At 47.2% G+C, this 17737-nt stretch overlaps 1 protein-coding gene across 2 annotated transcripts; it reads right to left on the bottom strand.

Annotated features, from left to right (window-relative positions):
- Positions 1-511: 511 nt before the first annotated feature.
- GHITM (growth hormone inducible transmembrane protein) lies at positions 512-16510 on the bottom strand. 2 transcript variants are annotated; one of them, XM_032231807.1, is made up of 9 exons: positions 16425-16510; positions 13280-13456; positions 11295-11394; positions 10390-10501; positions 8822-8963; positions 5066-5174; positions 3670-3858; positions 2670-2847; positions 512-1438 (listed from the first exon to the last, which is right to left on the bottom strand). In XM_032231807.1, the coding sequence occupies exons 2-9, from the start codon at positions 13421-13423 to the stop codon at positions 1354-1356; spliced, it is 1059 nt and encodes a 352-aa protein (XP_032087698.1). In that variant the 5' UTR covers positions 13424-13456; positions 16425-16510; the 3' UTR covers positions 512-1353. The 2 variants fall into 2 exon arrangements, with proteins under 2 accessions (XP_032087698.1, XP_032087699.1); XM_032231808.1 differs by lacking the exon at positions 16425-16510 and adding an exon at positions 15559-15582.
- Between the last annotated feature and the right edge of the window lie 1227 nt (positions 16511-17737).

Raw genomic sequence — 17737 nt, 5'->3', positions numbered from 1 at the left:
CTCCCACGCCAGCCTTCGAGACATACAGTTCAGGTAAGATGAACTGACAGTCTTTGAAGTGGGGCATAGGAGGAGTCACAGCTGGGACATACCACCAGGATGACCTCTGCCCTCTCTAGCACTAGCTTCCTCAGCACCCCAGGAAGGAGGGGAAGACATAGAGAAGTCCTGATGGCCAACTGCAGCACAGGGAGTCAATATCCATCACTCCCTGTGTTGGGAACCACGATATGAACCTCGGAAGCTGGGTGTTCAACGGGGAGGCGAAGAGATCTATTGTCGGCTGGCCGAATCTCTGGCAGATCTGGTTAGATCTAGAGCTCGCTGTGGCCTATTTAGTAGTATTACATCTATAAATTAATTACAGTGTCGACAGGGCAATATTTTCTAACGTTGCATTGACTATTGTGGCCATGTCGGTGGATAATTTCGGAAGCTGTGTGTCCCTCCCAATGGATCTCAAAAGATGTGTTCTAGAGTGTGAGATGACAAAGACAACACGACTCACAAATTGTTGTGCAAGGACTTTATTTAGTAAGACCCGATATTGACACTATACATCACAGAATTGCTGTTATCTGTGAAAGAAACGAGAGCATCACAGAAGCTGGGAGCTTCACACTATTTTATATTTATTTTCTCCCTTGTAGATTTACATAATTATTTTTTCCCAGCCTACAATTCTGGAATTAAATAAAGAGTCCTGCTTAATATTCTTTCAGAAATCCCTATCCAGTTGTCAAAAGGAAGGACCAGCCAAAGAGGATTTTGAGGAAAAAAAAATGTGGCTGAAGATGAGGGTCCATCTGGAGTTTGGGGCAGAACATGGCCCCAAACAAAAGAATGCTTTGCTCTGCTTCCACCCTCCTCCTTCGCTACATCCTATTCCCACCACGAGGCCTCTTCCAAAAGAAGCCAATTGCAGGTAGCAATTTCCATTGAAATAATATTTTTGTAGTTTCTGAATCCACAGCTGAATTCAGCTCTTGATAAAGAGTGTAAATGGTCTTCCAGGCCTGAGCAGAGTGGCAGGGAGTCCCCTTTGGAAAGTAGAAGCAAACGTAGCAACTGCTGGAGATATAAATCTACTGATATGAACTTCTCTTCCATTTCAAAAACCTCTCCAACCCGAGTAAAGTGATTTGAGTGGCACGTGCAAACTAGTTACCACTGGATGCTTTACAAATTACAACTGGAAACCAAGACCTAAGTCATGCTGACCAAGAAGAATTTTGAGACCGAGGGCTTAGAATGTCAAACTTCTACATGAAAGTTGCTTGGACGCAACAAACATTTTATTCGAGTTTGCGCTAAGCAGAGAAACTGACTGGTGACCCGTCAGTGCAGCTGCATCTACTTCTTCCTGCCGCCACTGCCTGCAAGCATGGTAGCCACTCTGATGAAGATGTTGAGGGTGTCCATATAGATGCCCATGCACCTGGAAAGGAGGATACAAGGAGATTCGTTGGAGAGAGTTCAGCCATAAAACATTTATTTGACTGTTGGGCTGTTTTGTATTCTTTCAACTAAAGTCACTTAACTGTTCTTTCGCAAATAAATTCAACATACTCCTCAATATCATTTTTATTAGCTGATTTGCCCATATGTTTTCTTTCAGCTCTGAAAAACCTACTTGAAAATTATTGTTCTCAACCAAGGCAGCTTGAATATATGTGGACTTCAATTCCCAGAATTCCCCAGCTGACATGCACACATCTTCCAATTGCCAAGTTTGAGAAACATTGCTGTAAACCGTCAATTTAACAGTCCATATTGAGCTTTGAGCTCTTTAAAAACAGCATCTGCTGGGTTTGAGTTGAATTTAAATTTTAAGCTACAAAAGGCTGACTTTTGAACAATCATTAACATGCAATTATTAATACATTAATAACAATCATTAATAGGCAGGCAGGAGGTTCACCTTATGCTATTACAAAGCAAGAAACCTCAAAACTTTGCTAAAAGAATCTGCCTTCTCCTATGCAGAAATGCTATGATGCGGAAGAACCTATGACCCCCTCCCCCTGACAGACAATGACTGATTTACATTTGAAATGGGATGTTTATGCTGAAAACAGTTCATAGTAACATGTATTGTACAATCCTACTTAAAAAGTATCCAAGAAGGCCTTATTAATCAGGCTGAAATGCAAAGGAGTTCAGAGTGAAGCCTCAGAAGGCAAGAAACAGTGGATGGAAACGAAACGAGAAGCTACCTAGAACGAAAGAGAAATTTCCTGACAGTGAGAACCATTAACCAGTGGAACGGTTTCCTTCCAGAAGTTCTGGGTGCTCCACCACTGGAGGTTTTCAAGAAAAGACTGGACAGCTATTTTGTCTGATAATGGCATAGGGTCTCCTGCTTGAGCAAGGGCTTGGACTAGAAGACCTCCAAGGTCACTTCCAGCTCTTTCTGTATACCTGGTCATATGCCCACAAAGATTTCAAATTTCCTGTTTTCAATGGCCAATCCAAGATAGATGCAAGCAAGGTTTTCAAGTGCCCAAGGCTGTGTTTTTAATGGGAATTATATTGTTGTTGTTATTATTATCAGTATCAGCATCATCAAGATGCCATGCCATTTGCTAGCCGTGGATCTCTCCTCAGGCTCCGCATTACCGTCAGCTGGGGCTCGACTAACGTTGCATCCAGCGAGCAGCAACACTTACGCGTTGATAGGATCGTATTTCCGCATTCCGACCACCAGGTATGGTTGACTCTCCGCACGTTTGATAACTTGCTGGGTGTCGTGGAGCAGGAACAGGCTGAAAAGCACCAACCCTCCATAAACGGCCACCGAGTACATGCCAGCACCCAAGATGGAAGTTGGAGGCAGGAACATGGATCCTGGAAGACACGCAGCCCCGAGGGCAGAACAGTCAGTGGAGGACCCACCTTTTCCACCCTCCACCCCACAAAATGGCAGGAATAATGCCATGCAAGTTACTTCAGCAGGATCTCTGGCTGCCCAAAAAGCTAATTACTGGTAGTCCCTGACTTACTACCATAATGGAGTCCAACATTTCTGTTGCTAAAGGAGTCATCTGTTAATTTTGCCATTTTACGACTTTTCTTGCCACAATTCTTGAATGAATCCCTGCAGCTGTTAAGTGAAGTACCCTGGTCATTACGTGATTCTGGCTGCCCCACTGACTTTGCTTGTCGGAAGGTCGCCAAAGGGGATCCGGTGACCTTGGGGGAGGTACATGCCAATTGCCAAGCATCTCAATTCTGATGAAAAGTGACCATGGACAGTCATGCGGAAAAAGGGCCGTAACTCTCACTGCAGTGCCACCGCAACTTCGATCAGTCACTAAATGAACTGTTGTAAGCTGAGGACTACTTGTTTATCATTACAATGTGATCTCCATTTATTCCTTCCCCAGCGGGATTCTGACAAGCAAAGTCGAGGGGAGAAGCGGTGGGATTCAATGAACACCCATGACAGAAAAGATCAGGACAACGCACACACCCCCTCCAGATCTGACTCACTTAATAAATGCCTTGCTTAGCAAAGGAGGTTCTGGCCCCAACTGGGGTTGTAAGCCAAGGACTACCTGTACACTGAAATGTTTCCAAAACTAACAGCACATCTGATCCACCGTCAGACCCAGGGGCACCTGGGGCCCTTTGGCCCCCCCTCTCTCTTGGGAGATCCAATCTACTTACCCACGGAGGAAACAAGCACCAGCCCCAGGCCCACGCCCAGCGGGGCTCCCATGTTCAGAAATTTCTCACTGGGGGCGCACATGGCCACGGCGGAAAGGCCTCCCACAATGCCGGTCGTGTACCAAGCAGCTCGGATGAGGAGGGGGCCGCCAAGGAGAGTCAGAGGAGCCACCACGGCACCCATAACACCTGTGCGGAGAGAGAGGAGAGAGAGGAGAGAGGAGAGAGGAGAGAGAGAGAGGAGAGAGAGAGAGAGAGAGAGAGAGAGAGAGAGAGAGAGAGAGAGAGAGAGAGAGAGAGAGAGAGAGAGAGAGAGAGAGAGAGAGAGAGAGAGAGAGAGAGAGAGAGAGAGAGAGAGAGATGCCAGTGGGAATTCGGCAGGAAAGAGGGGGGGAAAAACCTTGAGTCCTTGCAGCTTTGTTTATTCAACTCATGTATTATTTTATTGTGATTTCTTTAAAAGTACTAAATGGACCCTGCATCCTAACCCTGACTGTCACAGGGACCCATCAATTTTCATCTAACCTGAGACATTCCTTCCTCTTCTGGGAAAAAGTTAATACAAGAAAAGAATACAAGAATATTCCCAGGAATAGCTGCTTTTTCAAGAGGCAACTGGACTTTCTGATTTTTCTTTGAAGACTTTTTGCTTCTCATCCAAGCAGCTTCTTCAGTTCTGACTGGTTGGGGGCGGGGGAATCATTTGTTTTGGTTTGGCAGGTAATGAATGAAAGTACCGCAGGGGTTTTCTTCAAGAGGCAACTGGACGTTCTGGTTTTTTCTTTCAAAACGTTTTGCTTTTCATCTAAGCAGCTTCTTCTTCAGAAGCAAGAGAAGCGAAAGGTCTTCAAAGAAAAACCAGAAAGTCCAGTTGCCTCTTGAAAAAATAGCACCTTTGGGACAACCGTGGCCTGAACGATGGAGAAGCTCCTTAGAAAATGCCTCTTGTGGCATTGGGAATGTGTGTGGTTGTAGGTTTAAATCCAACATTGAGTCTCAAAACCACCATTTCCACCATGTTTCAAACTCCCCCTCCCTTTAATTTTTCTTCTACTGTAGGCAATCCATACACCATACGGCAGTGTGTGCAGAAATACTTCTAATACAAGATGCTAAAATTAAACAGCCCAGCTACCAATTATACCAAATGAGGTTCAGATGATGGGTATACGTTTCCTTGAACACAATGAGACACCATGACTCCAGGCTGTTCCACCCACACAACCATTTCTTAGCTTCCAAAGCTGCTAATTCAACAAGCTAAGTTTGATGAGATTCTTCTGCAGAAAAAAATCTAAAAAAAGGCAAAATACAGGAAAGCATCTGGCAGGGATTTCCCCAAAATGCATTGCATTAGGAGGTCAGTGTGTTTTAAGAAAACCAGAAAGGCGAGTACCTGCGTGCAGCATCCATGCCAGGTGTTTGGGGATCGGACTCTCTTCATAATCTATGGATCGAACCAACATGCCAGCTCCAATCATCACTGCAAAGGTGGCACCGATGGCCTGCAAACAACACATGGCTATTCATGAAGGCCAACAAGAAGTGCTTCGTTTGGATCAATGATTTGCCAGCCATGCTTGCCTCTTATGCTGTGCTTTTGGGGTGTTTTCCATGAACATGACCTCAAGTGTGAACATCCCAAATAATTTCCCACCTGTCCCCGCAAGACAAGAAACAATGGATGGAAACTAACCAAGGAGAGAAGCAATCTGGAACTAAGGAAGAATTTACCAAGAATGGAGCAATCAACCAGCGGAAGGGCTTCCTTTCAGAAGTTATGGGAGCGCCAACACTGGAGACTTTTAAGAAGAGACTGGACGGTCACTTGTCTGGAATGTTAGAGGGTCTCCTGCTTGAGCAGGGGGTTGGACTAGAAGACCTCCAAGGTCCCTTCCAACTCTGACATTCTGGTCTGGTGTCTCCAGCCTAGTGTCTCTCCCAGACATACATGATAATTTTAGATAGAAATCTAAAATTAGCCTCCTTTATTAAATACTGCACTTATTCAAAACAGACTCATCATGTCCCCTGTATCAGAAAATGTGATAGGAGGAAGAATGGGTTATTCCTGAATTTTGGAGGAGTTTAGGCATCTACTGCTAATAGAGATATAAACCCTCTTCTGAAACTAAGTGGGGCACCCCTGTTTCCGTTTGGGAAACGCTACTTACTTCGAGTAAAGGCTAAGGAGTCCCAGGACTGGGTGTTCTCTTCATTGCAGAAAAACATGTGTATTTATTGAAACAAACTAGGGTAGTTAGAATTAACTACCATGCCCTCTTGTGGACAGAGATGGATCGCCAAATAGGGCACAAGAGCATTAAAAAAAACAAGTCTGGTATTTCTAATCCATTTCCTTCCATGTTTACAGTTTTTATTAGTTTATAATATGAAATACAAAAATACACTGAGTGCAGAAGCAGAAGTGGATGGGGGCCTGGTCCAGCCTCTCGTCCCAGAGCGTATGATACGAATGGCCTGCTGGGGAGATCGGGGGACGTGGGAGGGGAGGGGGGTCTATGGCGACGGGCCGGAGCATCCCGGTCATGGTTGGGAGAGGCAGGTACGACGGGAGTTTCAGAGCGGGCCATTACCGGGGAAGGAGGGATCGCTACGTTACAGCGATCCCTCGTTCCGGCCCTGAAAACTCAACCTTAGGACCAGGTGGCAAGAGATGCCAGGGCCCTGGCCTCAGGTTGCTGCTGCTAAATGCCAGGTCTGTGATTCAGAAAGCTCCCCTCGTCCGGGACTTAATATTAGACGAGGGGGCAGACCTGGCATGTATTACTGAGACCTGGCTAGGCCATGAGGGAGGCACCGTGTTACGGTGGTTCTCCTCTTACCTCTCAAGATAGGTCGCAGTCGGTGTTGGTTGGAGGACAGAGGTCCACCCCTAGGCCCCTAAAATATGGGGTGCCTTAGGGATCGGTCCTGTCCCCCGTCCTATTTAACATCTACATGAAGCCGCTGGGTGAGATCATTCGTCGGCACGGGATCAAATATCAACAATATGCGGACGATACTCAGTTGTATCTGTCCGCCCCGTGCCAACTCAGCGAAGCGGTAGAAGTGATGTGCCAGTGCCTGGAGGCTGTTAGGGTCTGGATGGGAGTAAACAAGCTGGCACTCAATCCAGACAAGACCGAGTGGCTGTTGATGCTGCCCCCCAAGAACAGACCAGATATCCCATCTCTTAGCCTGGGGGGCGAAACCCTTTGCCCCTCAGAGAGGGTCCGCAACTTGGGTGTCCTCCTGGATCCTCAGCTGACATTAGAATACCATCTGTCAGCTGTGACCAGGGGGGCTTTTACCCAGGTTCGCCTGGTGCGCCAGTTGCGACCCTACCTGGACCGGGAGGCACTTCAAATGGTCACCCATGCTCTCGTCACCTCTAGGCTTGATTACTGTAATGCGCTCTACTTGGGGCTGCCCCTGAAGAGTGTTCGGAGACTACAACTGGTCCAGAATGCAGCCGCGTGAGCGATATCGGGTGTACCTAGGTACACCCATGTTACACCTATTCTCCGCGAGCTGCACTGGCTTCCCATCGGTCTCCAAATGCGCTTCAAGGTGCTGGTCATTACCTTTAAAGCCCTATATGGCTTAGGACCTGGATACCTACGGGACCGCCTCCTGCCACATACCTCCCAACGACCTATAAGATCTCACAGATTGGGCCTCCTTCGGGTACCGTCGACTGGGCAATGCCGGTTGGCAACTACTCGGGGGAGGTCTTTCTCTGTAGCTGCTCCGGCCCTGTAGAATGATCTCCCCACAGAGATCCGGACCCTTCCCACTCTCTCGGCCTTCCGTAAAGCCACTAAAACCTGGCTGTTCCGGCAGGCCTGGGGCTGTTGACCCCAAAATATGGTCCAGCCCCACTTCAAATGGAGTGCATGGTGTGTTTTTAAATCTATCTTTTCTTTCCTCTTTTTCTTTTGATTTGTTTGTATTGTTAGCTGCCCGGAGTCCTATGGGATTGGGCGGCATACAAATGTTATTAAACTTCTAAATACAAAAGCAAATGAAAAATAAGGGAGGGAAAGGATTCCAACTTTTATTCCCACAATGGATGAACAGCTGCAAAGGTTGACAGGGGTAGCAGAGGTGAGCAAATTGAATGCTTTGATTAAAGGAGGGGAGGGAACCACAATTACTTTTGTTTCTACTTGGAAAGCACTTCTGGATTTTGTGCTAGACAAAGGAAGACAAAAATGAAACTTTGATTTTGGGGGTTTTTTTTACTGACGAGATAGGTTTTTTGTTATAGCAAATGGCTAGTTTATATTATTAGGTAAAAATAAAAAGTTGAGGTTTGATTGTATTTCTTTCCTAAACGTTCCTTGCTAAATAAGTGATTAAACGACAGCTAAGCAGAATCTGAAGCTGTGTAGAGTCTTCTTGCAGGGGAGACATGTGGCATAACAATATTACAATAAATAGGCAAAAATAAGTAAATGTAAACAAATGGTCCCAGGCCCACCCCCCCCCCTTTACCATCACAACTTCTTGCCTGGCTGCAAGCAAAAGGGCTCACCTAGTTAGGAAATTTTTAAGTTCTAAGTTGCTTCTCTCCTTGATCAATTTCCATCCATTGTTTCTCATTTTGCCTTTTAGTGTTTTGGAAAACAATTTGACCCCTTTGTCTTTGTAAGAGCCTCTCAAATATTAGAAGACTGCTGTCATATCTTCCCTAGTCCTCCTTTTCCTTAAACTAGTCATACCCAGTTCCCGCAACCGTTCTTCGTAAGTTTTAGCCTCCTGGCCTTTAATCATCGTTGTTGCTCTTCTCTGCACTCTTTCCAGAGTCTCACCATTCTTTTCTGTATTGTGGTGCCCAGAAATGGATGCAGCATTTCCAAGCTCACTAAGGTTTTGTAAAGTGGCACTAGAAGTTCACGTGATGTTGATTCTATCACTCAGTTAATGCAGCCTAGGATTCCGTTGGTGGGAAGGTAACAGCGTAACAGGATTACGTTGGGTTTTTAAGGCTGCTACTGCAGACTGTTGGCTCATATTTAAACGATTGTCCTCTAGATCCCTCTCACAGCTATTGGCATTAAGACAAGTTTCACTTCATCTGCACTCATAACAGTTGGGTGTCTCTCCCCCCCCCCCCCCTGCACAGGGCAGAGAGAGGAAACCTTACCAGCCAGGAACCCTTCATCATCAGCCCCATCATGGCAGGAGTTCTGCTGACGGCCACTGCAGACAAGGCGGTCAAGCCTATGCTTCCAGCAAAGTACATGTAAGTGGAATGAATCCGGTCCTTCACATACTGGGGCCAAATCCTGGAAAAACCACAGAAAAAAACGTAGGGTAAGCCTCCCTCTACACAGATAGCGCAAGAACCTCTGTCCTCTTCTCTGATGGCGTATCGGTCTTGTTGCATATATATAGTCCTCGATTTACAACTGACTCCGAACAGTCACTAGACAAACTGCTGTAAGTCAAGGACTATCTGTAGCCACATGCTGGGACTCAAATCCAACGAGGGACCATGCCAGGGTTATGCAAACCCTTCAAAACAGAGCCCACTGGAATGCCAGCTCCTGTCTCATCATTAAAGCAGCTGCCTCTTTCTTCAGGCCCATGAAAGCTGCCCTTGGCTGTGCCCAAAGGGCTGTAAGTACACAGCTATCGCCCCCCCCCCCCTCCAGCAAAGGTCCAAAATTACTATGTGAGTTCATTACGCAGGCACGGAGAGGGGTTTTGTGCATGAGCCTCCTGAAATGCCTCTTTTTAAAAGCAATTGCACAGACTCTCAGTTTGGGGCTGAAGACCTCCTCTTCCCTCCGAACTGCCTTCCAAGTGGACGGAGGCTCTCCATTCAAGCGGAAAGATGCCATAAATTTTGCAAAACAATAAAATTCATTTGGAATATTCTTACAAGCAAACTTTTGTTACAGTAAGACCCACGAGATTTAATTTCTGCAGTCTGTTTTCTGGGTTTCATTCTTTCTGAGGTAAATCTAGGATGTCACAAGTGTCAAGGGAAGTCCCTTTGGAAGAATATGGCAACCCTTACGCTCACCAAGGACCCCGTTAATAAGTCTAGGGAGATTCTCAGCCTTCCAGCTCATGGTTGTCCCAAAGGTGCTTTTACAAAAGGCAGCTGGACTTTCTTGTTTTTTTCCCTGGAAAAGTGTCATCTCTCATCCAAGAAGCTTCTTCAGTTCCTCCAGAAGTTTCTTGGATAAGAAGCAAAACATTTTCAAGGAAAAACAAAGTCCAGTTGCCTTTTGAAAAAGCTCCTTTGGGACTTTCATTCATTATATGCTAAACCAAAACAAATAAGAAAGCTTCAAACAAGCCAACAGGCTCTCTTTATCAAGATTGGCTTATTTATTTTTGCCAAGGTTTTTCCACTCAGCAAACCCAGTTCTTGGCATGATGATTAAATCAATACCCAACTTTGTGAGGTGTTCCCCCCTCCCCCCTGAAGTAATTTAAGTGAATCTTTAAAAATAGATTATTGCTAGGGTCTGAATCGCAAATCACCTTCCACTACATTTCTCCAGCGTGTACTCAGAACTATCCATACATTGATTTTACTGTAATTACTTTAATTGCGAGATGAATATGCCATGTTTTCTCCCTTGTGGACTTGGATATACATATACATAGGTGTTGGATTACTAAATAGCTCCATATCCGCTGAGGTTCCCAAAGGCCGGTACGGCCAGAGATGGTTCCCATTAGAAATAAACTGCTTACACAGCTTTTTCCAGTGCGCCGATTTCATTGGACATGCCCAGCCCATAATAACAGAGAGCGCCAAGACCGACAGCAGCGCCCCCGGCCACAATCCATCGTCCTGCCTGGTGAACTGATAAAAGAGAAAAGAGCAATTAACTGGAGATAGTTTCTCTCCTTGAGAAAGGGTTGCACCAAAATGATTCCCTAAAGCAGTGATGCCGAACTCTTTTGGCACCGAGTGCCCAAATCAGAATGTCCGTGCATGTGCATGCATGTGTGCATGTTGGAGCACTGGAAACCTGAAGACCAGCTGGCCATCGGGCGCATGCCTGTTTTTTGGCCCTTTTTTTGGCTGTTTTCAGGCTATTTTTAGCCCGGAAAATGCCTGGTGTTTGACCATTTTTCAGGCTGTTTTCAGGTTTTCAGGCCATTTTCCGGTGCCCACGAAGACCAGCTGGCTTGTGCCCATGTCTGTGCTGAAACCAGAAGCCCAGCTAGCAATGGTGTGTGCGCCCAGAGAGAGGGCTCTGCGTGCCATAGGTTCACCATCACGGCCCTAAAGGTGACCTGCACAGGGCCAATTATACATTTAGTAAAGACCAAAGGTTTCCGTGTGTGTTTGTGTGCGTGCACACACACATTTCCTGTTTGACACACGTCACAAAAGGACTGTGTACTCCTCTAAGGAGGAAAAGAAGGGTGCCCATGCCAGGATCAAAGTACCTTTGCTTGGTTCAGAGTTGAATCCTGCCCAAGAAGTCTAGGGTTTAAGCAGGAATTGGATGGCATGCTTTATTTGCACAGCGGACATCTTTTAAATCAGAGCAAGTAGGGTAGAAAAAAACAGGACTCCACTGGCTTCTGCCGGCCCTGATTCTGGCAGAGTTAAGGACCCTCCCCCCCCGACATAGATGGGCACCTACTTTTAAAGGCCGTTTCCATTGAGGATTCAAAAGCTGCTTCTTTCACTTCTTGACCAGTTTTCCTTTGGCGTATCCCTGTCCGAACCCTGGAGGAATATCCCTAAGGTTCAAAACAACAGAACGGGCAAGAAAGGTGAACTCTAGAGGAATTCTCGAAGGAAGAGCTACACGAGAGCTGTGCCTCCTACTTTCCCCGCATGGAAAACGAAATCAGGCTGAGGCTCATTTGCCAAGAGGGATGTTCTGACCGGCATCCCTGACAACTCTCCCACTTCCAGCCACACACAAACCCACAGATTCCGGAGGAACTAAACCATATTAAACTTTGAAACCAGGCTTTGCAACTTGGCTGAGCAAGGAAGTTAAATCTAGTACCCTTTTCAGCCCCTGCGAACACCCACAATCTCTTTTGAGGAGCTGACAAGGGGAAGCACGGGGCCTTCCTCACTCGGCCCCCCTCCAGTCATGGAGCAAAGGAGTGGCCATTTGGTTTTGCCAAGAGTGGCCTTCCCTGGAGCTTAAAGGGCTAGCAAGAGAGCCTCAGCTGACTGGGAGGTTTCTCCCTGCGGACGACACAGAGGAAAGTTCCCTCAGTCCATCCATCCCATCTGCAGAAGACCAACCAGGTGCTTGTCTATTCGTCAGGAAACAGGTGCTGGGTTCCCAGCTCTGCAGGTGGGTTAATGACCTTGGATGGCTGAGCTTCTCACGAGGCTCAGCTGGGCTTCCATCCCTCCCTCCCCCCCTTCACATTCCCATCTCCCCCCCCTCCCCTCAATGCGAATGTCTGCCTGCCGGGATAGGCGAGACGCAGCCATGACGCTTCTCCCCTCTCGCTGCCTGAAAGACAAGAGGTCTGGAGGGTCAGCCCTGGTGGCACCCCAGGAAATGGGTTCCACGTCAATGAGAGAAGTTCAAGGCAGAGCAGAACTCCAACTCTCCACCCACGTGTGGTGGGCGAGCAAGCGAGAGGAAGACCACGGCTCAGATCCTGATTAAGGGCCCCTCCTATGTCGCTAGCTGGATTTCAGAGGCTCTTGGCTGGACCCATCATGGCTCCTACATGAGCCTGCGCAAACCTTGATTTAGTGTTTCACCCCTTCTCTTTCTCAAACCAGGAGAGGCGGAAGACTTTCACGAATGAAGGTGAATCTACATGTCCCAGGATTATGTTGCGAGAATAGAGGTTTTGTCTTCCGAGCTTTTTGACTGGTGCTGGAGCCCATCATCTGGGAACTTCTCTCTAGCAAAGTGTGGGCTGTTGTGTGCGTGGAATTTATAGTGCCTGCTGTGTGTGGTTTTTTAGATATTCCCTACTACAGTCCCCTGAGAAATTAAACTGGGATTAAAGTGGTTATGTTTAAAGTATCAAAGGCAGAGCATGTGAGCCCCAAAGCACGGAAGAGCCTCTGACATTGCAAAAAGCTACCTTTTTATTAAGTCCAATCCCCCCAAACCAGCTGTCCCCCCCTTTTTTTCTGCTGCATTTCAGAGACACCCCCCCCCCCTGGCAAGTCCACACTGGCCAATTGATCCTGCCAGGCTTCCAGTTAGGACTCAGAGCCTTGGTCTGCCTTTTTAAATTGAAATACATGCACCATGTACGTAGTTGTTCACACCGAGGGGTGACTAATGAACTGAATAAATGCGAAAGAAAGAAAGAAAGAAGAAAAGAAAAGAGCAAAGACTCCCTTGGACCAAATTCACCTCCCAATGTCTACATGGAGACGTCTGGGCCCTGCTTTGGACCACAGAATGGAAGTTAGGTCATCAATACCTTCCAACCTCTTTTCTTTTTTTGCTTTTCTCATTGATGTTTAGCTTCCAGGCTGGACTTCCTGGTGGTCTCTCTTCAAAATTCTCTCCCAGGCCGACCCTGCTTAGCTGTTTCAAGCTCAGCCAAGTTCCACAAGTCCACTGAGGACTCGTGCATAGAAACCAATTGGTAAACAATAAAGGAAGGATGAGATTCTGGAGAGACGCACCTGGTAAGGCTGCATGAGCCATTGTTTGGTCTTGAGGGAGGAATTGAGGGAGGAATTTCTCACGGTGGACGAAATCTGAGCGACGGCAGAGCGCAGACTGCTGCCGGGGAGAGCCCGAAGGCACACCAATCGTGCTGCCAACATGGCTGCGGGAACCAAGTCAATGACAACAGCAACCTGCAAAAACAGGAAAGAAATCAGTGCTCACTGATCCAGAAAAGCAGGAGAAACCTCGGCAAAGCAAAGCTACACAACACCACAATTTTAGTTGCAGGCAATCAGAGGTTGCAGGAGACAGTGTGATGATGTGAAACAAGGGTCTCCAACCTTGGCCATTTTAAGACCTGGGGGTGAAGTCCACAAGTCTTAAAGTGGCCAAAAGGTTTGACACCCCTGATGTAAAAGTACCAGGACCACACTGGAAAACTCTGGGATACTCGACCCCTGAGGACCTCATGCCTAGGACATAAATTTCCCCTGGAAGACTGTTTTGCAGCTCCCTGCCCAAGGATTTCCTACTAATCTCCCATCCAATTACAAACCAGATCCAATCCACCTTAGCTTTTCAAGACTGCCTAAGGACACACAAAAGATGCCATCCAATTGGTTCTTAGAATATGAGACATATAACAGAGTACTGAATCTAAGTGGCTTAGGATTCTCTCACTGAGAAGTAACAATTGGTCCCCAATAGAGCTTTAAATAAAATCCAGCTGGAAAGATATTAGCAAAGCACACATTTCACATTAAATGGAGAAAATCAACAACCATCTAGATGCCCCAATGCCTGCAATGTTGTTAGAACTGCAACTTTTTAACAGAAAGAACAGAAATATGAATGCCTCTTACAGATAACCTTACCCAGAGCCTCAGTAGTAATTGAGATAAAAGGAATCCTCCTATCAGAGGGAGATATAGGATATAATTCCTGAACAAGTGCCAGCCGAATATGCCATTTGAACAACTCTGTAGCACTGTTTTTCAAATAAAGTATTCAGTAATAATTTGGTTTTAAATCTAGCCCACTCGCTGCTAGGCAAACATAGAACAATATTCTCTTTTCAAGCTTTAGTTTTATGTCACTTACACCCAAGCAGGCATGTACGTTAATAATCCATTTTTTAAAAAGTGGGATGCCCAAGACCGAGACCATGGGGTCTTTTTGTCTCAAGAGTCGACTTCTAATTCTTCTGGACTTTTTGAAAGAAAAGGCACAGCTGCCCGCAGAAGAAGGCAAGAGATTAAATATTTCACTGCATGGTCCAGTATGCAATATCAGTCCTTAACAGCAAACCGGTAAGTGCTGAGTCAAAACTGGATGATGTCACAAAGAGTAATATCTTGTGTGTGTATTTAGACATGTGCCCAGTCTCTTCACCTTAAAATGGCAATTATTGCAACAGGCAAGGAAACTCAGAATGAAGGTCAAAGTGCTGCCCTTCTGATGGTTAATATTCCATAAGAGTTTTATCTCTTTATCTGTTTAGAATCATCCGTTCCTTTTTTAAATAAATAACAAAATTGCTGTACTGCTGCCTGGTTGTTTATTTAGCATACCTAAAGTCATGCAATCACTGAAACAGAACACTAACACAATACATTATATGGGCTGTCCAGTAACTGATACACCAGGCCGTGGCCTGTTCAAAACTGGGCGGGCAAGAGTGTGTGCAAAGTTCCATTTGTACAAATGAAGGATGTGAGCGGAGTTTTTTGGGTGAGCACACGCGCTCTCTGCTCACATGAGGGGAGCTTCATGCACTCATGTAAGCACCCTCCGTTCCTGCAGAAGGCTCAATTTGGCGAGTGGAGGTAGGGAGGGAGCGTGTGCCTGCTGCTCACATCAATGGAGCTGGGCAGGCACGCATGTGTGCCTACCATTCACATGCCGGTATGCACAATCATTTACACCAGCACCACGCTTCAAAGCCATCCGTTCTTCTAGGATCAGCTCTTCTTAGTGTCCAACTCTCACATCCATCCAGGGAAGGCTATTGCTGCAACTAGCCTGCTTTCTGTATTTGTATCAATAGCTCACAAACACAGATATAAGTTTAAATAAAGCATCAGCTCACGCATGGCTGCAGAGCGTGTGGACAGAAAAATAGAGAAAACATTAAATCAGGGGAAAGCCAGGATCAAATCCCCATCAGATGGCAGTGAAGGGGGATAGATGTTAATATCCCCTGGAGGGCGGAAGAGTGGGGTCTTTCCAGAGTGAAATATAGTTTAAGTAATTAAAATGGTCCCTAAATCAGGAAAGGATTTCCCTTTTACACCTGTTTGTCAGGATTGCACACACAACTGTCCTCTCGTCAGTTTCGGTTGTCTTCCCTTCCCACATGAACTGATGCCATTTGTGAGTTGAAAGCCGCTCAGTCTTTTTAAGATGGGCGACTCTCCCCCAGGTGAGCAAATAAAGACCAGAGCTTCATGACACAAAAAAGGATGGAAGAGAAAAAAGTTTCAGTTAGGACATAGTGTCCCTTCGCCCCCCCCTCCCCAAATCCAGGCTGAGTCTTCCTTGGTCAGTCTTCCGGCACCAGATGATCTCATGGTGGTCTCCCATCCACCCAATTCACCAAATCTCTTCTCCATCAGAGTCACGTGTAGGAGGAGGGAGAAATGCCCGTGAACTGCAGGGGAGGCTCTGGCAGCCTGGCAGGGACCCTAAGAGGCCATCCATACCACCCCCACGGCGCCCCTCCCGCTCTCAGGTCCACCGAGGAGGGGACAGAGGCTGCCCCGGGGCTGCCCAGCGATTCCTTCCTGCCTCAGTTTCCCCAGGCGAAGCCCGAGGAGCGGGCGGGGGCTTCAGGCAGGGAAACTGAGGCAGCAGCCACCATGTATTCCTGCTCCCCCATCAGAAGGCTCCTCATGGCTGCCCTTCAAGCCACAGCAGCCCTGCCAGGAGGGCCAGCCTGAGAAAGAAGGTCTCCCCCACCTTCTTCAGCACAGGGAAGTCACCTGGGGGTCCCGGGGGAATTTAGGCCCAGGCATGCAGACACCCCCCACACACAAACACACATGCAGCCCTGCCAGGTAGGCCCGCCCCCATTCCTCCCTCCAGCGGGGCGAAAAGGAGAGGCCCCGGGGGCTTCCTAAGGCCAGAGAAGCGCTGTCCTCGACGGCACTACCGACTCACCTCCCGCCGCTCGTCCTTCTCCCGATGGCGCAGCGGCTTTCAGGAAGTGGCGTCCTTGCCAGGAGAGGGCCATCCGCCCTTCCCGCCCTACCATTGGGTTCTCTGCCTCACGTGGTCTAATCTCCCCGCCCCCGAGTGGGTCGGCGAGGCTTCTGCGGCCATCTTGAGTGACGGCACAAGGGCACTTCTTCCGAAGGCGCTCGCCAAATGGCCGCCGCCGGGCGGAAGTTTAGGGAAGAGTTCCACTCGTTGGAAGGGAGGAAAGTCGAGAGTGGGCGGCCATGTTTGGAGCGGGCAGCCGAAGAGCCGTCTGCCATGTCGGCCACGGGCACGGCCGCGGTCCATTGGGATTCCTTCTGCGGCTTAGACACGGTCGCAAATCGGTTTACTTGCAGACGATCCCCTGCTGGAGAGGAGTGCATCTGATGGGCTGCGAAAGAGAGAGGACGAAAAAGAGCCTTAAGTAAAGCAATTAATTACATGTATTTAATTAATTAATGTCTGGATTGAATTAGGCTGGTCAGACGCTGAGCTGTAAACATGGCCTCGGCCACTAGATGGCAGGCAAGCGCCAGGCAGGATGGGCAGAAGTGTGGGTTTTTTTCAGTCCCCAAATTCAGCCCAAAAATCTGCAGAGAAATTGTGATGCAAGCAGATTATGCGGCTGCTGCGTGTATTAATGTTAGGAAATTTCAGACGAGGCTGCCCTCATGCTTGGTATTGACCTCCTTGCCCATATCTGATTTAAAGAGAGTCAACCTAATATTGGATCAAAAGGATTGTACGGTAGGTCTTGTTTCTGGCTATAGTTATGTATTGGTCAAATTTATATAACTCGCAAAGCTACATCTCTGCTTCTCGCAAAGCAAGTGACTCTGGGCGGCCTACGACAAAGCTGGTTAATAAAGTAGTTAATCAATACCTAAAACAAGTATTATTAAAATTATATATGCCGAAAGGACTCCTATCCTTGTTGCGTTCTGTTAGATATCTCCCCCCCCCCCCCAACTGACAGGTTTCCACAAGGTCCTCTGTTCCGGTGGGAACAGAGGTTTAACCTCTGTTCCCGCCAGAGGTCAAGAGGTCTGACAGATCCCTTTAAAAGGGGATGCTGCCCTACCCTTCTTCAGTCGGATGTTTACCTGATTTGCAATAAAGAGCTGTTGTTACTGGATCCTTTGTGTGCCTTCCTTTACCCGATCTAACACATTCTATTTCGTAGTTTTGTTTTGTTGAGGCTCATCAAAGAGAAACTTCTTTCAGGGGTTGCATGCCTAAAACACAATGACAAGAAATGATCACACAAAACAATC

Source organism: Thamnophis elegans, chromosome 15, assembly GCF_009769535.1.
Source record: "Thamnophis elegans isolate rThaEle1 chromosome 15, rThaEle1.pri, whole genome shotgun sequence".
Classification (NCBI taxonomy): Eukaryota; Metazoa; Chordata; class Lepidosauria; order Squamata; family Colubridae; genus Thamnophis; species Thamnophis elegans.
Note: the sequence above shows the minus strand (reverse complement) of the source record. Positions and strands in the feature narration are given on the sequence as shown.

What these genes read in the sequence shown, in the direction of transcription:
- GHITM (XM_032231807.1), bottom strand. Translation starts at nt 13,423, where the DNA reads ATGTTGGCAGCACGATTGGTGTGCCTTCGGGCTCTCCCCGGCAGCAGT. An exon ending in AATGGAAACGGCCTTTAAAA is followed by an intron (nt 10,502 to 11,294) that starts GTAGGTGCCCAT and finishes CTCTTTTATCAG; the next exon opens with TTCACCAGGCAGGACGATGG. An exon ending in GGCGCACTGGAAAAAGCTGT is followed by an intron (nt 8,964 to 10,389) that starts GTAAGCAGTTTA and finishes TGGTTTTTCCAG; the next exon opens with GATTTGGCCCCAGTATGTGA.